The following is a 22724-nucleotide window of genomic DNA, read 5'->3' as shown; positions in this document are numbered from 1 at the left end:
GAAACAGCCAGCCCTCCCAGCCTATTAAGCCTGTGTGGATTCTACTTTTCTAGTTGGTTTCAGTGAATTGGATTTCACATAGTTTCTGAATTAAGCAAAGGTGTCTTTTTGTAGGCACCTTTTACATAAAGAAGTCCAAGCTTAAAGAGTTGGTGGTTGAAATTAGAGTTTGGGGTGTTTAATATGAAGATAATAACTGAATCTGACATCTACAAAGAAATTTTGCTTTTACTGAAACTGGTGTCTCCCAAGTTTATAAGTCTTGAGCTTGGAGGAGCTCTCAGGTAATTTTTATAGTTTTCAGAATTCAAAGTGCATGTATTCAGATAAGTTAAAAATTACAGATTTTCAAAATTCTGCTTTATTAGTCTTTTAATATTATTATTATTTTTGTAGAAAAATGCATTACAGATCATCTTATTTTTGTATTTTAGGCTGTTATTGAATTCTTCAGAGAATCAAAGAATCTTTTGGAAGAGGGTATTCTACCTGCTTTAAAAAATGAAGACAGTTACTTTCCTCCTGTATTGTGGCATCTGTGTTTGGTGGCCCACATGATGGCATGAATGCTCTGGTGTCCTCTCAGGGGACACTGAATGTAGATAAAAGTGTAGGCATATGGACATTAAATGTAGTCATATGATTGTTTACAACTGTTCTGTTTTCATATATGGTTATTTTTCTGACATACGACTCTTGTTACTGTGTTTAAAATTTAGGTAATAATTCCAAGATGCCAGGGCGTTCCAGTTCAAGTTCAGGTTCAACTGGTTTCATATCCTTCAGTGGTGTAGAGTCTGCTCTCTCTTCCTTAAAAACCTTCCAATCCTGTATCAGCTCTGGAATGGACACAGCATCTAGTGTGGCTTTGGATCTTGTGGAAACTCAGAGTAAGTAAAATTTAAAGCTCATTTCTTTCTTTCTTTCTTTTTTTTTTTTTTTTTTTCATGGTGCTGAGAACTGGTCCCAGTGCCTTGCATGTGCTAAGCAAGCGCTCTGCTAATGAGCTAAATCCCCAGCCCTTAAAGTGTATTTGTTTTATGTCTACTTTGAGGCAACACTGTGTGTAGCATTACTCTAAGGATGTCTTTTGAATATTCTTGGGACAGTCATTTAATCCCTCTATGCACCTGTTTCATGCCTTGTTCTGCACATCACATGCCAGTGCACTGAGGGTGAACTGCACTGACTCGTTCCTGTGTATTCATGTGGTTGTGCTTCATTAGAGAGACTACATTAGAAATAGATGGTCAAAGACATGAAAATCTCTGACATTGGGGGGCATGCAGTTCCCAAAGTATGTGGCACTTGTGAACTATAAGACCTGTAATTGTGTTGTGATACTATTCTTTTCCAGATTGTTTGTTCTTGATTATCTAGCAGATGGACTAAGCTAATGCTAGGGATACCAGTGAAGGAAGGTCTCTACAAAATGAAAGTTCAACTTTGATGACCTTACCCACATTTTTTTTTTCAATTAGAAAATCTAGAAATATGTTGCCTACTTTCTTTGAATTAGAGTTGTTTATTTTATATGACATATAGAGGAGAGTACATAACCTTTTTGTTTTGTTCTTAATGCCACTCACTGGTTTTTAGCAATTGGTGATGTGCCTTGGTGTGATGGTCCTTGTTTATCTTGTCTAATATTCTTTGAGTTTGTGGATCTGTGGACTTATCAGTTACATCAAATTTTGGGAACCTTTCTGCTACTATTTCTTCAAGGACTTATTCCTGTGATTCCAGTAATGTATCTGTTAGGCTATTTGATATTGTCCTATAAATCAGTGGGCCTTAGTTTGTTTGTTTTTCCCAGTCTTTATCCTCTGTGGTTTCAGTTTGAATTGTTTGTTTTCTTTTTGTGGTCTGATGCTGGGGATTGAATCTAGGGCCTTATGCGTGCCAGGCAAATACTGTACCACTGAGCTACATCCCTGGTCCCTCAATTTGATTAGTTTCTGTTGCTGTATCTTCAGGTTCATTTGTCTTGTCTTCGGTCGTGTCTAATCTGTTAATTCTATCCAGTGGATTTTTAATTTTAGATAGTGTATTTTTTCAGTTGTTGAAGACATAATAAAGAATTAAATGAAATCTCTTTTCCCTGTTTTCCATTTCTGTTTTCATCATGCTCATGTTTTCTTCTGCATTCTTGAATATGTGAAGTCTATTTATAATAACTGTTTAGCATCTGTATGAGCTAATTCTATCATCTCTGTCTATATCTGCCTCTTCCCAAGGACATTGTGCATATGGTTGTTAAAACCATGAATTTTTTTTTTTATAAAAATGAATGAATATGGTTTGAACTGGCTTTAAAAGCAGGGCCACAAACTGTTCATTCAAATAAACTCTCCAGGTCTCAATTGTCTCCCCATTTGCAGTAATTACAGTTCCATTTAGCTGTTGTCCCACTTTGTGAAAGCAGTTGTTCATGGCAGAGGACTAGTTCCATGCCAGGTATTCACTTATGGCTAGCAGCAGAAGTCACCATCTTTTTGGTGTGTGGCCTTTAAAAGTTTTAATTCTGCTTGTTCTGATTTGGTGGTAATGGATATTTGGCTTTGGTAGGTAGGCCTGGATAAAAGTCCTAATAACATCTTAAGCCATCAGAAAGAACTAGGACATATAGCCTTTGGGAATTGTATTCGTTTTTTCAGGATTTGCATTGAAAATGCATGAGCATTTTAGCTACAGAGTTCTATATTTGTTTTATTTGATTTTAAATAAGTATATTTGGATATAAAATACAATATACTTTGTATAACTTAAAAACAAAAATAAGCACAATTTTTTAAACAGTTTGTGTGCTCCTGCAAGGGTCTGCAGTTACTCTATGAAGAACTGTATAGGAAATATTTTCAAAGTATTGTGGGCCATGTAGTCTCAAAAACTCTTGCAGTTCTGCTGTTGTAGTGCCAGAGCCACCATAGATAGTACGTAAATGAATGGGAATGGCTGTAGTCCAATAAAACTTTATTTACAAAAACAGCCAGTGGGCTGGATTTGGCTCACAGGCCATACATTGTCAACCCCTGCTTTAGAGCCATTGTCATTAAATATTTATTTAAAAAATGAATTACTTGTTTGGATTATTTGGATCAGTGTTGTAGCAACACTGTTGTAGCAACAGTTTTCATTTACCAAGAAAAGCTAATTTAAGGCAAATTTTAAGTAAGTTACGGAGAAAATTGAGCTAAAGAACTTTGAGAGATGCAGAGTCACCAGGAACATAGAATACTTGTGAACTCAATATATATATGCATACATAACAGAGGCTCATATAAATACACATATAAATATTTTAATTAATACCAGCAGTCAGAATAACAGGATAGTCAATGAATATTTATCCAATTAGTGTTCTTTGTATAATTGAGTTCTAGGTCTTGAGAGGACACAAGTAAGTATTAAGTAGTTCCTCCCTTCATAGAGCTCACCATCTTAATGGGATGTAATAAAATGAAGAACAATGGGAAAACTGAAGATGTTACAAGCCTACAAATAATTAATGTGACCACTGATCTCATCAAAAAGTCATAAGTTCTCAGGCTTATGCGTGTGAACATAAATTCTTCAGAATTCTGGTTTTTTCTTTAAAATTCTCATTAGTAACAAATATTATTATTTGTCTCTGAAGTTACAGGCTCACTTTATTCATTTTCAATACCAGATACCCAAGTGTCTGTGATCGTAATTGCCTATCAGTTATTCTTCCGATTCAAAAGGGTATGGAGGAAAAAGCAGCTAGTCCAGCTTCCAACCTAGGCAGTTTCCAAGCCTTTCTCCTGAGACAGACCTCTTTCTTTGATATGTAGCAGAATTGTTTTACACACACTTCCTGTTTCATCACAAAATATTAAAAGATATGCTCTTTAAGGTTATGATTGAGATTTAGTAAACTTAATAAGTTGTACTAGTTTATTAAGGACATTCTTAAGTGAAATTGGCATCTGTTTTACCACCAGGGCATGGTGGGGAAGACAGTGACTTACACTAGTACAATCTGGTTTATGCTAAGTAGTTTTTCTCACAGCTGCTTTTGTGCCATCAGTACAAATGTCCAGGATGGTAAAATAAAACCAGACAAAAAAACTAAACACATGACATCTTAATATTATTATGAAAATAGTTTTGACCTATGGACTCCCTGAAAGGATCCTAGGGATCATACTCTGAGAACCACTGGCTTATGAAACTGAGTTTGAATGCTTACAAGCAGGAGGTAGATGACAGAAATTCTCTGCAGAGTGCAAGCCTACGGCGCTCCTCACTGGGTTGGTTCAACAAGAGCTTGTTAGGAAAGCAGTGTTTAACAAATTAATGAATCTTGGTTTAATATCATTAAATGTCATAAAGCATGATTTGTCTATTTAAAACATTTTCTTAAAACTGAAGAAAATATCATTATATTTCCAAATAATTTGTTGATGTGCTTTTCTTCTTCATGAGAATTTCCAAGTGAACAATACAATTGCCAAGAAATCAAATCATAACCAATTGTGTAAATTAATTGAGTTTCTTTTGGCCAAATTATATAAAAAATAAAAGTATAAAACCTCAAATTTTTATAGCAAAAATTAATATTTGACATGTCCCATTGTCCCATTGTCTTTTTTAATTGACACGTAAAAATTGTGCATACTTTTGGGGTACCATGTTTATATACGTGAATACATTGTGTAACGTTCTGGTCATGGTAAACATATCTATCTCTTTAGACATTTGTCATTTCCTTGTGGTACTAACATTCAAAATCTTTCTAGCCTCTTTTGAAAAAATATGGTATATTAGCTCTATGTTATAGATGATTCCATATTACATAATAGTCATCCTCCTGTGTAGTAGAACACCAGAACCATTCCCCCTAACTGTGACCTAGTACCTGTTGGCTGACCTTATCTCATCCCACTGTCCCCTCTACTAGCTCCATGCAGCCATTTGCAGTCCTGATGATGGAATTGATACAACGAATTGATTGGGAGGAGAAAAACGTGTACATTTATGTATATATACTGTTTTTTCATGTATTGAAAATTTGTATTCACCACCTTTTAGATCCGTTTCCTTTTGTTCTCGCTTTAGTCCCCACCCAGCCAGGAAGCACAGTTCTCATTTTATGGTGGTTGGTTACTTCAGAGTTAATGCTGGTAAGTTATGAAGGAGCATCAGAGTGAAACGGTCATGGACGTTTGTGTCCTCAAGCATAGCTGACCTCTCACATTTGCAAATGTTAAGCATTTAGTTGAGAGAATAGTTGGGGGTCTGGGTGCTTTGGAGGTGATATTCTGGTTTTACTCCTGATGGTCTTAAATCTAAAAATTTGTAAGTTAGAAAAAAACCCCAGAAACTTGTGATCATCCATCGCCCTATCATGCATTACGTTATTTTAGGAAAAAGGAGTAGTCATTTTGCTTTTACATTAAAAATATCCTGAAAAGTACTTACTTAATTATTTGATTGATAGACCAGCACAACCCACCTTATGTTTTCAAGGCTTATTTTCTTAGGAAGACTCATGATGCGAATTTTCACTCTATTGTAGTACATTTCTCCATCTAGAGAACTGTTCCTTTTTATTAGGCTCTTGTTAAATCCCTTTGGCCTTGCCCCTGTACTTTATTTAATAATTATGTTATTGAATAAAAGCAGTAATTAGAAGTAGGTGGTTCTAATAGTGATGGCGGCCACAATGGTAATAAAAATAACAATAACCATTAGTAGTCAGTTTTTGTGTTTCTTATATCACTTTGATTACTGGAGTCAATTATAAAAGCAAAATATTATAAAAATCATTAGATGAAAAATTTTAAATGGGTTGGAGGTACAATGTTGACTATTGAGTTAACAATTATTCAAATTAAGGAATTATTTATATGATCAAGTTATCATTAGGTTGTTTATATTCTCAAAGGGTACAGTGTTGTGAGTTGGGTGATTCTAATGTTGCAGGAATTAAGGATGCAGGCTCTGAAATGCCCCTGTGTTTGCTGTGGGTCACTGTTGTACCTGTTCCCCTCTTCTAGATAAGCAATGGAGCCAACCTAGATGCCCCTCAACAGTGAATGATTAAGGAGGATATTGAAATTGAAAATGTAGTGTGCATGTGTGTGTATATATATATATATATACACACACACACACAATGGAATATTACTTAGCTATAAATAAGAATGACTTTATGGCATTTGCTGGTAAATGGATGGATGGAATTGAATACTATCATGCTAAGTCCCAAAAAGTCAAAGGTCAAATATTTTCTCTGATATACAGAGACTAATCCAATATAAAGGGGGGAGGGATAAAAAAAATAAAAAAGCATAAAAATTATTAAAAGTTAAATGAGAACTATTGAAACTATATACTTAATTGTACTATCTCTAATGCTTAAAGTGTAGAGGCAGTTTATATACCAGATTGTGCAGGGAAAGGAGCCCTTGAACTATATTATTGATGGGAATGTAAGTTAGCACAGCCATTATGGAAAATAGAATGGACATTCTTTAAAAAGTTAAAAATAGAACTACCCATATGATCCAGCAAGCTACCACTAGGTATGTATCCAAAGCAAATGGAATCAGTGTATTGAAGGGACATCTGAACTCATCCACCAGTGGATGAATGGATAAAGAGAATGTGATAGACAAGCACACACACACACCCAATAGACGACACTTCAGCCTTTAAAAAAAGGTAATCCTGTCATTTGCAACAACATGGATGAACCTAGAGAATGTCACATTAAGTGAAATAAGCCAGGTACAGGACAAATGTGAGGTTCACCAACTGGATTGGGCAGAGAGCAGAGGAGTGAGCTAGTGACAGTGACATGACTGTTCTGCTCTCACTTTGATAGGGTTCTCCTCCCTTTGTTTTTAAACCAAAATAAGCAAATTCCCTCCATTATTAAGATTAAATCTGATGAGATTTGGACTCGTTTTCAGATTGTATGCTCAAGAAATTACCTGTAAATACATGGTCTGAAAATCTGGGTAAAGTGTTTTTTGCCTGTCATGTTTAAATCCTTGGAATTAAGAATTAGAACTTGTCCCTCTTCCCACTCCTCTCAGCTCTAACCTCCTTTCCTGCTTTATTTTTATTCCAGCTACTTATATTACCTCACCCTCTAACATACTGTGTAATTGGTTTATGAATTTTAGTTATTGCTTGTCTCTGTCCTGAATGTAAGCCCCATGGCAACAGGAATGTTTCATCCCCACCCCACACACACACATCCAGTGGTGCTGGGGGTGGATCCTAGGTCCTTATGCATGCTAAGCAAATGCTCTACCTCTGAGCCACATACCTAATCTGATAGCAGAACTTTCTGTCAGGTACCCCTGCCACCTGCATGTACCTGATACATAATCAGGAAATGGATTAATATGTTTAAAACCTAAGATTTCCTCTGATTGTCTTGGCTATTCATATGAACACCTTCATATCCATGGATCATACATATACTACACCCGTAACCACAAATGCATAGCTATATATATAACACACACACACACACACACACACACACACACACAGATGGACCATTTTGTCCTCCTGGGGTCCTTTGGCATGTTGAGACATTTTGTTTGTCACAGCTTGGGGATGTGGCATGTGTGTGCTGCTGCCCTCTTCTGGCCTGCAGGTGTGGAGATGCTACCAAGCATCCTGCAATGCCTAGCTAGGGTAGCTCCAGCACAACCAGGAACTATCAGCCTACAGTGTAAATAGTGTTGAGGTTGAGAAACTCTGATGTACACATATGTACCTACATAAATAGGCACATATTAATTAAATTTGGTTAAAAATTTATTTTCTGCCTACTGGCAATTAAGACTTTTCCTGATTTTCAGAGGTTCCCCTTGTTTTCATATTCCTTTATGTGTTGCATTCCCCACCTGGACTGTAGGTACTTGAGGGTAGGTAAGATCCTTGTATAGTCATCCATGGGCCCCTACTCTCAGATGTTGGCACTGCACTCTGTAAGTTTTAAGTTCTCTGTAATGTGTATTGAGCAAATCAGTCAAGTCAAGGAATTAAGGAATTTGAGTGTTGGGATCTAGAAGCTATGGTAGGAGGAGTACTGACCTCACCTGTGGAAATGGGCAGACATCACCAATCAGCTCCCTGACAAAGGGAGAGTTGGAATTAACAGCACATCACTGGAACTATCTCACACTGGAGCAGATTTGCATTTATTAGAAATATGTTTGGCAAAAATTTCTGAAGGTTAGAAAGCCTGTAGATTGGAGGAGCTTCAGGGTCATTCTCTTTCTCCACTATTGACATTGCATGTACATTGGTTTTTGTCTTGGAAATATGTGTGAGATGTTAGTATTAAATTGTTTAGTCTTGACCTGGGGCATGCCTCCTGATGCAACCATTTACGAAGTGGTGCAGTAAGGGAAGAAAAGGTAGTTGTTATAGTCTATGACAGGCCCATGCTGTTTACTGAAAAAGGTAAACTTTCTTATCCTCCCTCCAAACTATAGACAGGGATTTGAATTTGGACCCAGTTCTTCCTACTCCAGCTCCAGGATCTTTCCTTTCTGATGACAGTAATCCTTGACAGTTGTTAGTGATGTCCCAGGCATTGTTTGGTGCATTTTCTCTACTACTTATTGCAATTATATGAAGTTTGTACTATTAATAGCATTTTACAAATGAGAAAACTTAAAACTCAAAAAGTTAATTTTTGGACCAAGATCACAGAGCTAATTAATGAGGGAACATTGAACAGGCAAAGCCATATACATATGGGCCCATACACTGCATAACAGATCCTCTGTGCAATGATACTTACAAGGAGATTTTTTTTCTTTTGTTTAAAAAAATTATTCTCATATATTTTACCTGACCCATCTTTCTGTGACTTATTTTCACTAACTCACTTGTGTGTAGAGGGATGTTTCAAAAATAAAAAATGAAAGAAACTCACCCAACTCTGAGTAACTTCTGCAGTGTTAGAATTAAATACTTCTCTATGTATGTGGGTTTGTCTAAGTTTATATTTTGAAAGAACAAAAATAGATACCAATGAATAGAGTAAGTATTTGAAATTCCTTTATATGCTTATGTCATCCATGGTAATGTCTATGTTACCTGTCATATTTGAGTCTTTGGTTTGCAAGGCTAGCTTTTTGGAGTTGATTTTTTTTTTTTCTTCTAAGTGCTTCATAGTTTGAGCCACAGAGTAAGGACTGGTGCTTAATTATGACCAGGGGTCAATGGCCATGCTGGGGATGTATCTCCTGATACAGTTTCTAAATTTTAAGCAAGTAACTCTTTAATTGTGAAGAAACATGTACTTAACAAAAATTCAGTCCTCCCCCATCCTCACCAGAGAATGGCATAATATAAAGATGAATTTAAAGCAATACAAACATATGAATACATTATGTGACTTGTTTTACTGAACCCTGGTTGTTTTAAGTTCCTATTTAAGATAACCAAGTTTTCCTCTAATACCTAAATGGGAAAGAAACAGTGTAGCAAGACTTCATCAGATCTGCTCTTCACTTGATGACTTTTTAACACAGTTGTAAAGAGCAGAAGTATACAGTGGACTTGCCTAGTGTCTGTTGTCATTAGGGTAGATGACCCTTAATTTTAAAAATACTTGACCTCATTGGCTTTTCACATGTTCCTAGGTGGGCACATCTGCCTCTTAAGATTCAGTAATAGCCCATATCCTGATGTGAATTCATGTGTTCTCTTTGTTTCATGGGGGCATTTTGCATTTAAACATTTTTGTTTATTGTGTATGTTTTGTGTGTATTTTGTTTTTGTTTCTTTTGATTTTTGATTAATGTATCTGGTCTCCCTTTTGAATGGGTCTTCTAAGGAGAAACACCTCCGTGCTCACTGGATACATTCAGAGGTTGGGACTCATTTGATGCTGATCAGGTGTAGATCCAGATATAAATGTGGTAGTAGATATCTTTTAAGACTGTTCCTTGAATAAAAAATATTTTGATCCAGATGTAGAAACATAAATTGCTTTCCAAAATTAGAAAACGAACTCTTGTTAATATATAAACCTATTTTTTGAAGACAATATTTTTGTACAGTTTTTTTGCACTTAATTTTTATATAAGGATGGTCTCAGTCAGCGTTTTTTAAACTTGAGGGTGCCTCGGAATCACTTATAGGTCTGATTAAAATGTAGATTTCTGGACCCTACCTACCTCAAGAGTTTCAGTGGGTCTGGAAGTCCAGGAGTTTGCATTTCTAGCAGATTCCCAGGTGATGCTGAAGCCGTTGGTCCAGGGACCAAGCTTGAGAACCTTTTTCCTTGTGTCTCATTTGGTAGGAAACATGCCGCTAGATGGCATCAGAACCCTTCTTATGGTTACTCATTGGTCTTAATGACCATTGCAGAGTTGAGGATTAGGTTAAAGATACAGTCGCTAAATTATTGAAATTTAGTAGTTTGGAGCCTGAATTATTGCTCGTATGTAAAAAAGTAAAACATTTGGATTCTCCTAGACCAGAGGAACTGTAGGACTTTTAAGATTACGAACTTTCAAGATCGTCTTATCCAGAATGATTACTGTTACCTGTCATCTCTGTTGGCTTTGTTATCTAAAGTTATTCTGTTTTATTTACCAGGGATTGATATGGGTCCTGTTACAAAACAGAAATATACATCTCTTATGAATTATAAGTACAAATAGTATTTATTCTAAGTTGATGAATCTTGATTTTGTTTTTGTGTACATTTTAAATCACTTTAAAAAGGCTTATACGTATTGTTCACATAAATGTCTTGTTCTTTTGTCCCATCAGTGGGCCATTTTTGTTTGAGACAGTGTTAGAATATTGAGAAGTGTGAAGTGTGCTTTCCTTTCCTTTTGGCTTCCTTAGCCAGAAGGTTGAGTAGTTTCTTTTTTAAGAGCTGTTGAGAAGCTTTGGCTGCTGCTCCACACCCCCCCCGCCCCGCCCCCTTACTGTGGAGTCTTACTCCATACATTTCCAGCTGTTCCAGCACCTCCAGATTTTCTTTCTTCCAGTGACTGTAAAGGTCTGAACATTGGCATGGTTTCTCCACATGATGGCGAGTGTGGAAATAAGTGCTTGCTGGTCCTCCCATTCACATTAGGATGTCACTCTTTGAAATACTAATGAGTCACTTTTTGGTTTTTAAAACAGTATGTGTGGTATCTGAGTACCATCTGGGTTTTTCTAGACTCTTGGAGGTAATCTTTTTTATTGGTTCTGCTTTTTATCTTTGGAGTAGAGGCTTGGGTTTGGTTTCAGTTACCCAACAGGGTATGAAAATGACTACTACAGAAAAAAAATTGGAGTTACCCAGTCAGATTTGAGAAATGGACTAGCACTGTGTATTATATCTTCAAACATTGGGAAGAACTGAGACTGGCTTAATGCTAAGCAAAGATGACTACTCATGGCAGAAGTAGAATAGACTTTAGGTCATTTTTGAAACATTAGGTTTCTTTTGTAAAGACAAAATTTTATGTCTTGTGGTAAAGCACAAGGTTAGATTGACCGTTAACAGTGGAAACCAATTTAATTTTCTGGAAATTATTATTTTACTATGTAGACCTATTCTTTCTCCCTCTTCTTTTTGTGCTTTACAAATGAAATTATCTATTTGTATTACATATAAATGGAAAGCATTATATATATAGAAGTGCTGTTCAATAAAAATGTTAACCATATGTGTAATTAAAAAGTTTCTACTGTCCTTATTACAAAAGGCAAGAAGAAATTAATTTTAGTGATTTTTTTTAAACTTAGTATATCTAAAATATTTCAACATGTAACCAATATAAAAGTGATTAATGAGTTATTTTGACATTCTTTTGGGGGGGTAATTATGAAAACCAAAATCCTGCAATGTATCTGAACCCTGACCAGGTACATTTCCTGTGCTTAATAGCTACATGCACAATTGCACGTGCGTAGGTTATTTTACTTTTCTTTGACACTATCAGAGAAAGTCAAGAGATTGTAGGGGAAGCCAAGTCAATTAGTTTGCAACTTTTTAGCAGTTTTGATGAGTATTCAAATCAAGCCACTTGGTAAAATGAGATTATCTATTGCTTTCTTTTGGAATTGTCACATCTCTACCACTGATGTGGTTGGTATTGTAGGTTTTTCCCAAAATGGTTTAGCTAGCTTAAAATGAAAAATGATGAGATTCTGGGGGATCCTGTTAATATTTGCATCTGTATGAAATGTCATATGTTAATTTGAATCCACATTTACAGCACTTTCATATTTTGTAACTGATGTGGTAAATTAGTTTCTTATGGTATTGAGTAAGTCAGGCAAGAGGTTAGGCCTCATCTTCAGCAGCCAGCATACTCTAGTTGCTGTAAACAATTAAGCCTGTCAGCAGTTGACCTTGGAAATGTTAATTTGCTTGTCCCTGGGTGCTGCCTCAGGCACTGGCTTTCTCTCTGTGGGTGGGAGTTATGAACCAAGTTTGGAGAAGAACTAGAGGCATTTGGGGCCAGCTCCAAACAGATGTGCTTCTTGCTTCATTTTTGCATGTGACCAAGTTGCAAGAGGCATAGTCCTTGTGTGAATTTTTTTTTGAAGGCCTTGTGGAATCCAATGAATATGCCTAGACTAAGGTTGAAAAGAAGGTCCATTCACTTTTGCGTCTATTCTCCTTCACTAGAGTGCTCATCTGCCATAATAATGGTTGACTTAAAAATGATACACAGTCATTTTCATCAGTTTCATAGTGTCTCTTTAATTTATTGAAAGAGGAGTTGAAAGCCCCCTCCAACTTTGGTTTTGTATTTATTACAACTATTGCAGATCTGATTTTGGAATAAGGTAGCAGAGTAAATGAGGAGAAAAAAATGTTGGCTGGAAGTATTTCATGGTGTGAGAAGTCATGGGCAGTGCTTCGTGACTCAAGGAGTGGAGAATATTTATAAAAGTCACAATAGTTACTTTCTCCATAACTGGTGATAGTAGCAGAGATTTAGCTGAAAATAGAGATTTAGCTTTCCTCTACTTGTGGGCAGTCCTTGAATAAGATCATGTCCTCCCTTTCTTGTATAATACTGATTCAAAACATTTATGTGAATTTGTTTAGGTTTCATAATTTTGGGAAAATTGTTAGCACTTTGTTTATCAATTATTTTTTGACCTGTGCCCTCAAAAGGCTAATAATTTAGTTTGCAAATAAGGCAAATATGTTTACATGCAACGGTAAGGAGAACTACACGGTTATAAGTAACATATTCCAAATGAGAAGGTTATGAGACTGTCTGTCCCAAACAGGAACCAGTGAATGACCTTTTACTTTATGACCTAACAACCTGATTCTATATCTAGCACACAAATGTCTTTTGTCTACTCTCCTTAGTGGGCAGCCTATTAATAGGCAACACTTAGTGCTTTTTGTGTGCCTGATATGTTCTGAATGCTCTATGTGTTTTCATTCATCTAACTGGTACAACAGTGCTCTGAGACAGGTAGATAAAGTAATTAACTTTGAGGTTGATTAAAGACTGTATACTGTACCTGAAAAGGAGGTTTTTCTTTTCCTTTTACCACAATAATCTATTTCTAACATATTGGAAATATACATTTTAGTTATTTACTATTTTTTCAACCCATCATTCTCTATGACTTAGCCCTTTTCAGTTGCAGTGAGCTCTAAGAGAAGTCCTCTTCTATACCCAGTATTGGCCCACACTGCTGCTTGTTGGAGAGATGGTACTTTACAGAGCTCTGCCACCTTTCCACTAAAGAGAAGAGTTCCTCATTAAAGCACTTTGGAGACTCCACAAATTCTCATGACTTACATGGTTTCTCTACTAAACTTTTGAAAAGGCTTTTTCTTGGTATATATTTACAAATCTTGATGACCATGAATTGTCTCCATAGGTCATCTTTCTTTGATCATTTCTCTGCCTGTGACTGAAGCATCTGACATTTACTTCCCCCAAATGGCAGTTATTAATTTCCACACCCATTTTAAGCCACTGAGCATAGTTGATAAGAATGTTCATGATGTCACCAGTTCACCCCCCCTCCTTACATTGTTTGTACTGCAGTGGTGGAGGCTGGGTCTGAGTGCCACCAATATATACTCTAAACCTTTCCTTCACCTGACTTGCTCTCCCTGGAATGCCCTCTTGCTGTTGAGTGCTTGGAGTGCACCTGCTCTTTCATAGTCAAGCTTCAGTGTCATCTTTTTTTTTTTTTTCCCTTTGAATTTTTAGTTGTATATGGACACAATGCCTTTATTTTATTTATTTATTTTTGTATTAATTTATTTGGGGCTGAGGATCGAACGCAGTGGCCCATGCATGTGAGGCAAGCACTCTACCTCTGAGCTACAGCCCCAGCCCCAGTGTCATCTTTTTCCTAGACATTCTGTTCTTATCCACACCAAATCATCTCTTCTTTTATTCCTCTATGTTTACTGTGCATTCATCCATCAATACAATAGAGCACTTCTTTGCATTCGTTTGTCTTTAGGTCTGAACTCCCACCACTATACATAGGAGTTAGAAAAGGCCAGTTAATAATGCCCTGTTTTCCAACCAAGTTTTGACTTTGTATTTCATGCAGTCTTTGTTGGACTCTGCCAGTTTGTTCCAAATAGCCATAAATAATGTATAAGCTAATGGTGTAATTAGACCAGTAGTGGGCTATACTTTACTGATTGAGTCCTGGCCCATGTAAAAGCCATCCTATGACAATGTCTCTTCTCATACCTGTATAGCTTTGGATGGGTTTAAATTTTACGAAGTTGAAATAGAAAGTGATATCCGAGAAAGGATTATGGAGAAGACAGCAGAAATGGTTTTTGGAAATATATATATTTCACTCTTATAAATTACTGAAAAATCTTTAGAGTCAGATGTTTCTTTTTTATTGTTTCTCTTTAGTTATATATAACATTAGGATTCATTTTGACATAAACATGGAATATAATTTTTAAAGTCAGGTACTTCTATAATGAAGTTTATGTATTTTAATTACTTCTTTTCCAAAAGCCTTTTATATTTTTTGAGTTACTTCTATAATACTTACTTTTATCTGATAATTGTATCATTACTAGAAATATATAAATATGAAGATATCCTTCACAAATTTATATATCTTGTTATAGATATTTTCTTTGTTAACAGTCCCGTGAAAACATGATAGGCATTTAACAGATGGGAAAGCTGAAGCTCAGAGGGGTTAAGTGACTTTCCCGAAGTCACAAAGTTTATTTTGACTGAGATAGTACTCGAAACCAGAATAGCTTCTGTGATGATAAGTTTAACATGTGTGTATGTGTGGGGGGGGCATGTGCTTGCAAATGCACACTCACTCACACTTGTCTGTGCCTTTTGCATGTTAACATGTCCTCTGCAGTACCAACTGCTTCGTATGTACAGGTATTAATTAAGCTTAGTACATTATGTAAAGAATACCTCATTATGGGGTGCAGTTTTGCTATAATGGAATTTCAGTAGAGAATTAATTTAGTGTTTATTATCTTACATTTTCTTCTTGATGGAGTCTTACTTTCTGTAAGCTAGTTTTCTTTTTAATCCCTCCCACATAACCTCTCTGAATTCCATTAGCTTTTTTTATCCATTTGTGACTTTAAAATTACTTTATTGAGCTATTATTATTCACCTGTCTAAAGAGTACAATTTTTGAGAATATCCATAGGTATATACAACCATCACCACAGTCAATTTTAGATCATTTTGTCACTTAAAAAAAAGAAACCCCAGGGGTTTGGGGTGTAGCTTGATGGTAGAGAACTTGCCTAGCATGCAGGAGGCCTTGGGTTCCATCCCAGCACTGGGGAGAAAAAGAAACCCCATGCCCTTTAGCTATCACCTTTCTATCCCCCAGTGTCCCCAACCCTAAGGGGCCACTGTGGCTTTAGCTGCCTGTTCTGGACATTTTATGTGGATGCATTCGTAAAGAATGTGGTCTTTTGTGACCAGCTTCTTTCCCTCAGCTTAGTGTGTTTGAGGTTCATCCACATTGCAGCATCTATCTGTCAGTCCTTCATTCCTTGCTATGGCTGAATAATATTCTGTTGTATGGATAGAACAGATTTTTGTAATGGGCAGTAATCTTGCCTGCCCTTCACCCTAGAGGAAGTCATTATCTGCATTATTTTTGCCCTCTCCTCTTTAAGGATGATGGACATTGGGCTATTGTTATTAATAAATTATTGTTTAACTATTATTGGCTTTAACATTCATGTACATACTAGTATCTCATTGTAGTTTTGATTTGTATTTTCCATAAGATTAGTGATGTCAAGTGCTTATTTGCCAGTTGTATATCTTTTGAGAAATGTCTGTTCAGATTCATTGCCCATTTTAACCTTCAATTGTACAAATTCTTTATATATTCTATATGTGTCTTTTATAAATATATGATTTACAGATATTTTCTCATTGTATATGTTGTGTTTTTACTGTCATGTTAGTGTTCCTTGAAGTTTACGTGTTTTTAATGAAGTACAATTGTCTACTTTTCTTTTTTTACTCATGTTTTTGATGTCATATCTGAGAATCTCTTGCCAAAGAGGAGATCCTGCATATTAACCCCAATTTTTTCCGAGAGTTTTATAGTTTTAAATACTACATTTAAATTGATTTTGAATAAATTTTTACATATGGTTTGAGGTATGGGTTCAATTTTATCTTTTTGCACAAGGCTATCCGGTTGTCTCAGCACTATTCATTCCCCTCTGAAAGACCTTAATTGCATGTTGAAATCAGCCGGCCATTGACATATGAGTTTGGTTTTAGACTCTCCATTCGCTTCCATGAGTGGAATTCTGAATACCTTTCCTTAATGCCTGTACCACCACTGTCTTGTTGCAATTAGTTTGTAATTAGGCTTTGAAATTGGAAAGTCTGAGACCTCAAAATTTGTTCTTTTTCAAGATTTTTTTGTTTTTTCAGAGTCCCTTTCAATTCTGTATTTTAGGATCAGCTTATTTTCTACAAAGAAATCAGCTGGGATTCTGAGGGTATTGCATGAATTAGTAGATCAATTTGAAAGAGTATTACTATGATTCTAACAATATTAAATATTCTGAACCATAACTACAGGATTTTTCCCCATGTATTTAGATGTTCTTTAATTCTTTTCAACAGTGTTTTATAGTTTTCAGAGTATAAATTTTGTCCTATTTTTGTTAAATGTATTCATAAACATTTTATTCTTTTTGATGGTATTATAAATGGAATTTTAACTGTTTTCATTTTCAGATTATGCATTGCAAATGTATAAAAATACTATTATTTTTGTATATATTTCAGTCCTGTATCCTGTAACCTTGTTAAACTCATTTAGTCTATCATTATTATTATTATTATTTATTTACTTTTTTTAGGATTCCTCAGGATTTTCTGTATACAAGATCATGTCATCTGTGAACAGGGATAGTTTTATTCTTTTCCAATCCAGGAAAAATTCTTTATGTGTTTTTTTTTTTTTTACACTACCCTAGGCTGAAATCTGCAGTACAGTGTTGAATAGAGTAGAAATGATAAGAGCGGACATTCTTACCTTATTCCTGATCTTAGGGCATCCTGTCTTGCATTATTAAGTTCCTAATGTTAGCTGTAGGACTCCTCTCTCCTGAAGTGTCCTTCTAGCTCCTCTATTGAGAAAACTTAGCATCATGCTTAAAGCAGTTCCATCCATTATGTGTATTGAAGGGTGAATTTTGAGCTGACAGGCAATTAATAGATAACAGGCACAACACCAATAAGCAGGTGGTGGAATGAAGCTGTAAAGGTGCTATGATATAAACCTGTTTGCAGAAAACATTGGGGACACCAGGGAGTCAGTGGTCAATTCTGACTGAGGATCTATAGGAGAAATTTCATGCAGAAGATGATGATACTAAAGAGGAGCAGGTGTTCCCTGAAGAGTGGAAGAGGGTATTTCTGAGGGAAGCAACCATAAGGAGAGAACAACTTGTTGTCAAGGTCTGTGAAGGGGCTGAAATTTTACTGTAAATGAAAGATAACAAGTTATCTTGTCAGGGACCAAGAAGTTCTTATTCTGAGAACATTCTGATCTTTACAATAAGCAGCAGCGCCCCTCCCTTCCCGCCGGCGCAAACTTCACCTTCCCGGCGGCGCGAACCTCACCTCCCGGCCGGCGCGAATTTGCACCCTATCAGGAACCCAGCAGAAGAACACAGCCAACCAGCCTGCACCTTGTCACACCCCTCCTTCCCTCAGTATAAATACCCCTGTGTGAACAATAAAAATTTGCAGCTTGATCAGAATTCCTGTCTTGCTGCCTCTCCCTGCGTCTCTTGTCCCTTCATTCCTTCTCTCTCAGGTTTGCGGTCCCGTGTTGATGTCCCGCGGGTCGGGACAGTTGGCGCCCAACGTGGGGCTCGAGCCTTTGTTTGAGAAGCGAACGCTGCCCTCTGGGGAAGACTTGGCCAAGCGGGATTCGGGATCGCCTCGGTGGACGCGACCGGGAGTCAGATCCAGGAGGAAATTGAGGCCAGCGCAAGGTGAGTGACGCACCATGGGACAAGCAGTTTCGTCACATGATTTGTTTCTGACGGGTCTCGAGGAGGCCCTCAAGACTCGGGGAGCGCGTGTTAAGAAAAAGGATTTAAGATTATTCTTTTCATACATAGAGGATTTGTGTCCTTGGTTTCCCCTCGAGGGATCGATTGATGGTAAAAGGTGGCTCAGAGTAGGAGACTGCCTCAAAGATTATTATGAGACTTTTGGTCCTCAAAAGGTGCCCGTCACTGTCTTTTCTTATTGGAATTTAATTAATGAGATTCTTAAAAGTTCACCCTTTGACAGTGGTACTTTAAAACTTGTAAAGATTGGGGAGCAGGCAATGCAATCTACCTCTCGCCCCCCATCGGCATGCCCTTCGGTTAGTTTTCAAATGCCCCCTACTCAGCCTTCTCAGGACCCTGGGACCCTCCCAGACCCTGGGAACCTCCCAGACCCCACCTTACCAAAGGAGTCCCCTAAAAATCCCCCTAAGATTTATCCGGTTTTAAATCCCCATGATGAGTTGACCCCAGAGGATGAGGCCACCCTGGAGGAGGCAGTGGCTCAACACCATTTTCCAGACCTGCCACCTCTTACAAATCCACTTCCCACTTATACACCCCCTGCCTTTCCTGCTCCGGTCCCTCAGGGACCTACTGCCCCCCCAGACATTTTTTCCCCGCTTCCCTTGCCTAATCTAACCCCTTTACGCGAGTCTCTCCAACATAGGCGGGAACAAATCCAACTTTTAAAAGAACTAAAAGCCCTTGATGCCGAGCTTCGCTCACTGGCCTTGGGCACGGAGTTAACACAAACTGGCCCAAAACCCCTTAATACTCGTAAGGTGAAGCCACGTGGTCAGCCTGTTCTTGCCTTTCCAGTCACTCGCAGTCAAGCAGATCAGCCCCCCCAAACTGAAGCAGAGAATTTAGAAGGAAGTCAGGAAGAGGAATCAGGGGATGAACAAGAGGTAGAACCAGAGAGGGAACAAGAGGAGGACCAGGAATCAGGGGATGAGGAGGAGCCCACCTCTGGACAGAGTGGAGCCCTTGGTTCTTATAAAAGGCTGAGCCTCCGCTTTCTTGAAAGACTTAAAAAGGCTTGTACACAGTATGGCCCCACTGCACCTTATACACTGGCCTTGCTAGAGAACCATAGTACACAGTGGCTCACCCCTAATGATTGGAAATTTTTGGCCCGAGCCACCCTCAGTGCAGGTGACTTCCTGTTGTGGAACGCAGACTTTAGGGAATACTGTCGGGAAACTGCCCAAAAAAATTCAACCAAGGCTTCCTCTAAATCCTGGACCTATGTTAAATTAGTGGGTAATGCGCCATTTGATACCAACCCTAAACAGGCGCGCTTTCCTACTGGGCTCCTAGCGCAGGTTCAAACTGCTGGTTTGCATGCTTGGAGACGGCTCCCTCAAAAGGGCTCGGCCACCACCTCCCTAGCAAAAATTCATCAGGGTCCAGACGAGCCTTATAGTGACTTTGTTGCCCGGCTTAATCTAACTGCGGAGCGCTTACTTGGACCAAGTGAAAACGAGAGCTCCTTTGTAAAATATCTTGCCTTTGAAAATGCCAACCCAATATGTCAAGATGTTCTTCGGCCCCACAAAGATAAAGGGGACCTTTCTGACTTCATTAGGCTGTGTGCCGGGGTAGGAACAGCCCATGCCATGGGTCTCGCCATTGGTGCCGCCTTCACCAAGGCCCTTCACCACCCTGGCCCACGTACTTGCTTTACTTGCAAACAACCTGGCCATTTTGCGCGAGACTGCCCAACAGGGAAACTGGGTCAAGGACCCATATTTCCTCAAACAGGGGCTAAACCACCTCCGCTCACCCTTTGCCCTAAATGTGGTAAAGGTCGCCACTGGGCCAAGGAGTGTAGATCCAAGACCAATGCCCTTGGACAGCCTATTCCCTCTAACTTCTCGGGAAACTCCTCTCGGGGCCAGCCCCTGGCCCCGACCACCCCCAGAGCAAACCCAGGGGCAATAAGGTTTGTTCCCTCTCAGACTCCCAGCCCAATCCAGGCTCCCTGTCCTTCTCCACAATCACCTCCCTCCAACGTGCTACCCCAGGCAGCGCAGGATTGGACCTCTGTGCCTCCACCGATACAATATTAGACTCTATGCAAGGACCTCAAATAATACCCACTGGGGTTGTAGGCCCCCCTCCACCTCATATGTGTGCTCTTATTCTTGGGAGAGCTCCTACCACCTTACAAGGTGTTCAGGTCTTCCCTGGCATCATTGATGATGATTACACTGGAGAAATTAAAATACTGGCCACAGCTGTTAACGGAGTAGCTGCCATCCCTGCAGGAACAAAAATTGCACAATTAATACTCCTTCCCCTCAATTCAGGAAATTCACCAGGAAACACAGCCTCCTTAGGTTCCTCTGATGTGTATTGGGTCCAACCTATCTCCCACAAAAGACCCACTCTTACCTTATTTATTGAAGGAAAGAAATTCCGAGGGATCCTAGATACTGGTGCGGATGCCACAGTTATTTCTCAAAAATATTGGCCATCAGAATGGCCCCTCACCTCATCACTAACTGACCTTAAAGGAATAGGGCAATCAAGAAACCCCTTAGTTAGCTCCAGGGTGCTTAATTGGACTGACACAAAAGATAACACAGGGAATAAAGGAACCGTTACCCCCTTTGTTGTTCCTGATCTCCCTGTCAACCTTTGGGGACGAGACATTCTAAGCCAAATGAAAGTTATTCTTGCTAGTCCCGACTCTTTAGTCACTCATCAAATGCTTCGTATGGGCTTTATCCCTGGTACAGGCCTTGGGAGGCTAGGACAAGGACAGGTTGAGCCTGTACAGCCCATACAAAAAACAGACAAATTTGGACTTGGGTATGTGGATTTTTAGTGTCGGTCCCTGACCCTCCTGTACCCCATGCAGACAAAATTATTTGGGAAACTCAAACTCCTGTGTGGGTGGATCAGTGGCCCCTTACCCAAGAAAAATTAGAGGCTGCCTCTATGTTAGTACAGGAACAGTTGACAGCCGGCCATGTGGAACCCTCAACCTCACCCTGGAATACTCCTATTTTTGTTATTAAGAAGAAATCAGGCAAATGGCGCCTTTTACAGGATTTGCGCGCTATCAATAAGGTTATGCGCCCGATGGGGGCATTACAGCCAGGCATCCCTACACCGGTAGCTATTCCTAGGGACTATTATAAAATGGTCATCGACTTAAAAGATTGCTTTTTTACTATTCCTTTACATCCTGATGACAGACCCTATTTTGCTTTCAGCCTCCCCCGCATCAATTTTCAGGGCCCTATGCAAAGATTTCAATGGAAGGTCCTTCCCCAGGGTATGGCTAACAGCCCTAGTCTTTGCCAAAAATATGTTGCTCAAGCAGTAGACCCTGTGAGAGAGCGGTGGCCACAAGTTTATATATTACATTATATGGATGATTTGTTAATTGCTGCACCTAATACCTATGATCTTAATAATTGTTATTTGGATCTCTATAAAGCCCTTACTGCCTTGGGGCTTCAGATAGCCCCTGATAAGGTTCAAACACAGGACCCCTACACCTACTTGGGCCTCAAACTTCAAACTAATCAAATTCAAATCCCTAATATACAATTGCGTGTGGACCATCTCCACACTCTTAACGATTTCCAAAAACTACTAGGGGATATCCAATGGCTAAGACCATATTTAAAACTGCCCACCTATGTGCTTTTGCCTCTTAATGATATTTTAAGGGGAGATTCTGACCCTTCTTCTCCTCGAGAGCTTACTCCCGAGGCACAGCAAGCATTAATTCAAGTCACAGAAGCCATTGCTCAACAATTTGTTACACAAATATCTTATAACCTTCCTTTGGTTTTGGTTATATTACACACCCCTCATACACCCACGGGACTATTCTGGCAGCGGGATCCACATTTTAAAAATAAAGGTTGCCCCTTGCTCTGGGTTCATTTGCCCGCCACATCCTCTAAAGTTATTGCTGTCTATCCTGCTCAGGTAGCTTCTATCATTATTAAAGGTCGCTTGCTTTCTCGACAACATTTTGGCAAAGACCCTGATAGCATTCTGATTCCATACACTAAGGATCAAACCCAATTTTTGCTACAGACGAGGGATGAATGGGGTATTGCTCTATCAGGCTTTTTGGGAATAATCAATAACCACCTTCCCAATGACCCCCTTTTGCATTTTGCTCAGTTACATCCATTTATTTTTC

At 38.5% G+C, this 22724-nt stretch overlaps 1 protein-coding gene across 6 annotated transcripts in view; it reads left to right on the top strand.

The window, feature by feature from the left end:
- Nsmce2 (NSE2 (MMS21) homolog, SMC5-SMC6 complex SUMO ligase) overlaps positions 1 to 22724 on the top strand; it is a 234385-nt gene that overhangs the window by 8409 nt on the left and 203252 nt on the right. For all 6 annotated transcript variants that reach the window (XM_047553526.1, XM_047553509.1, XM_047553501.1 and 3 more), the window contains exon 2: positions 720 to 890. In XM_047553526.1, coding sequence (XP_047409482.1) covers positions 734 to 890 — 157 coding nt within the window. In that variant the 5' untranslated portion in view covers positions 720 to 733. The remainder of the gene's footprint in view (positions 1 to 719; positions 891 to 22724) is intronic.

This window comes from Sciurus carolinensis, chromosome 1 (genome assembly GCF_902686445.1).
Source record: "Sciurus carolinensis chromosome 1, mSciCar1.2, whole genome shotgun sequence".
In the NCBI taxonomy this organism is placed as follows: Eukaryota; Metazoa; Chordata; class Mammalia; order Rodentia; family Sciuridae; genus Sciurus; species Sciurus carolinensis.
The sequence above is the reverse complement of the archived record's forward strand: the minus strand, read 5'-3'. Positions and strand labels throughout refer to the sequence as shown.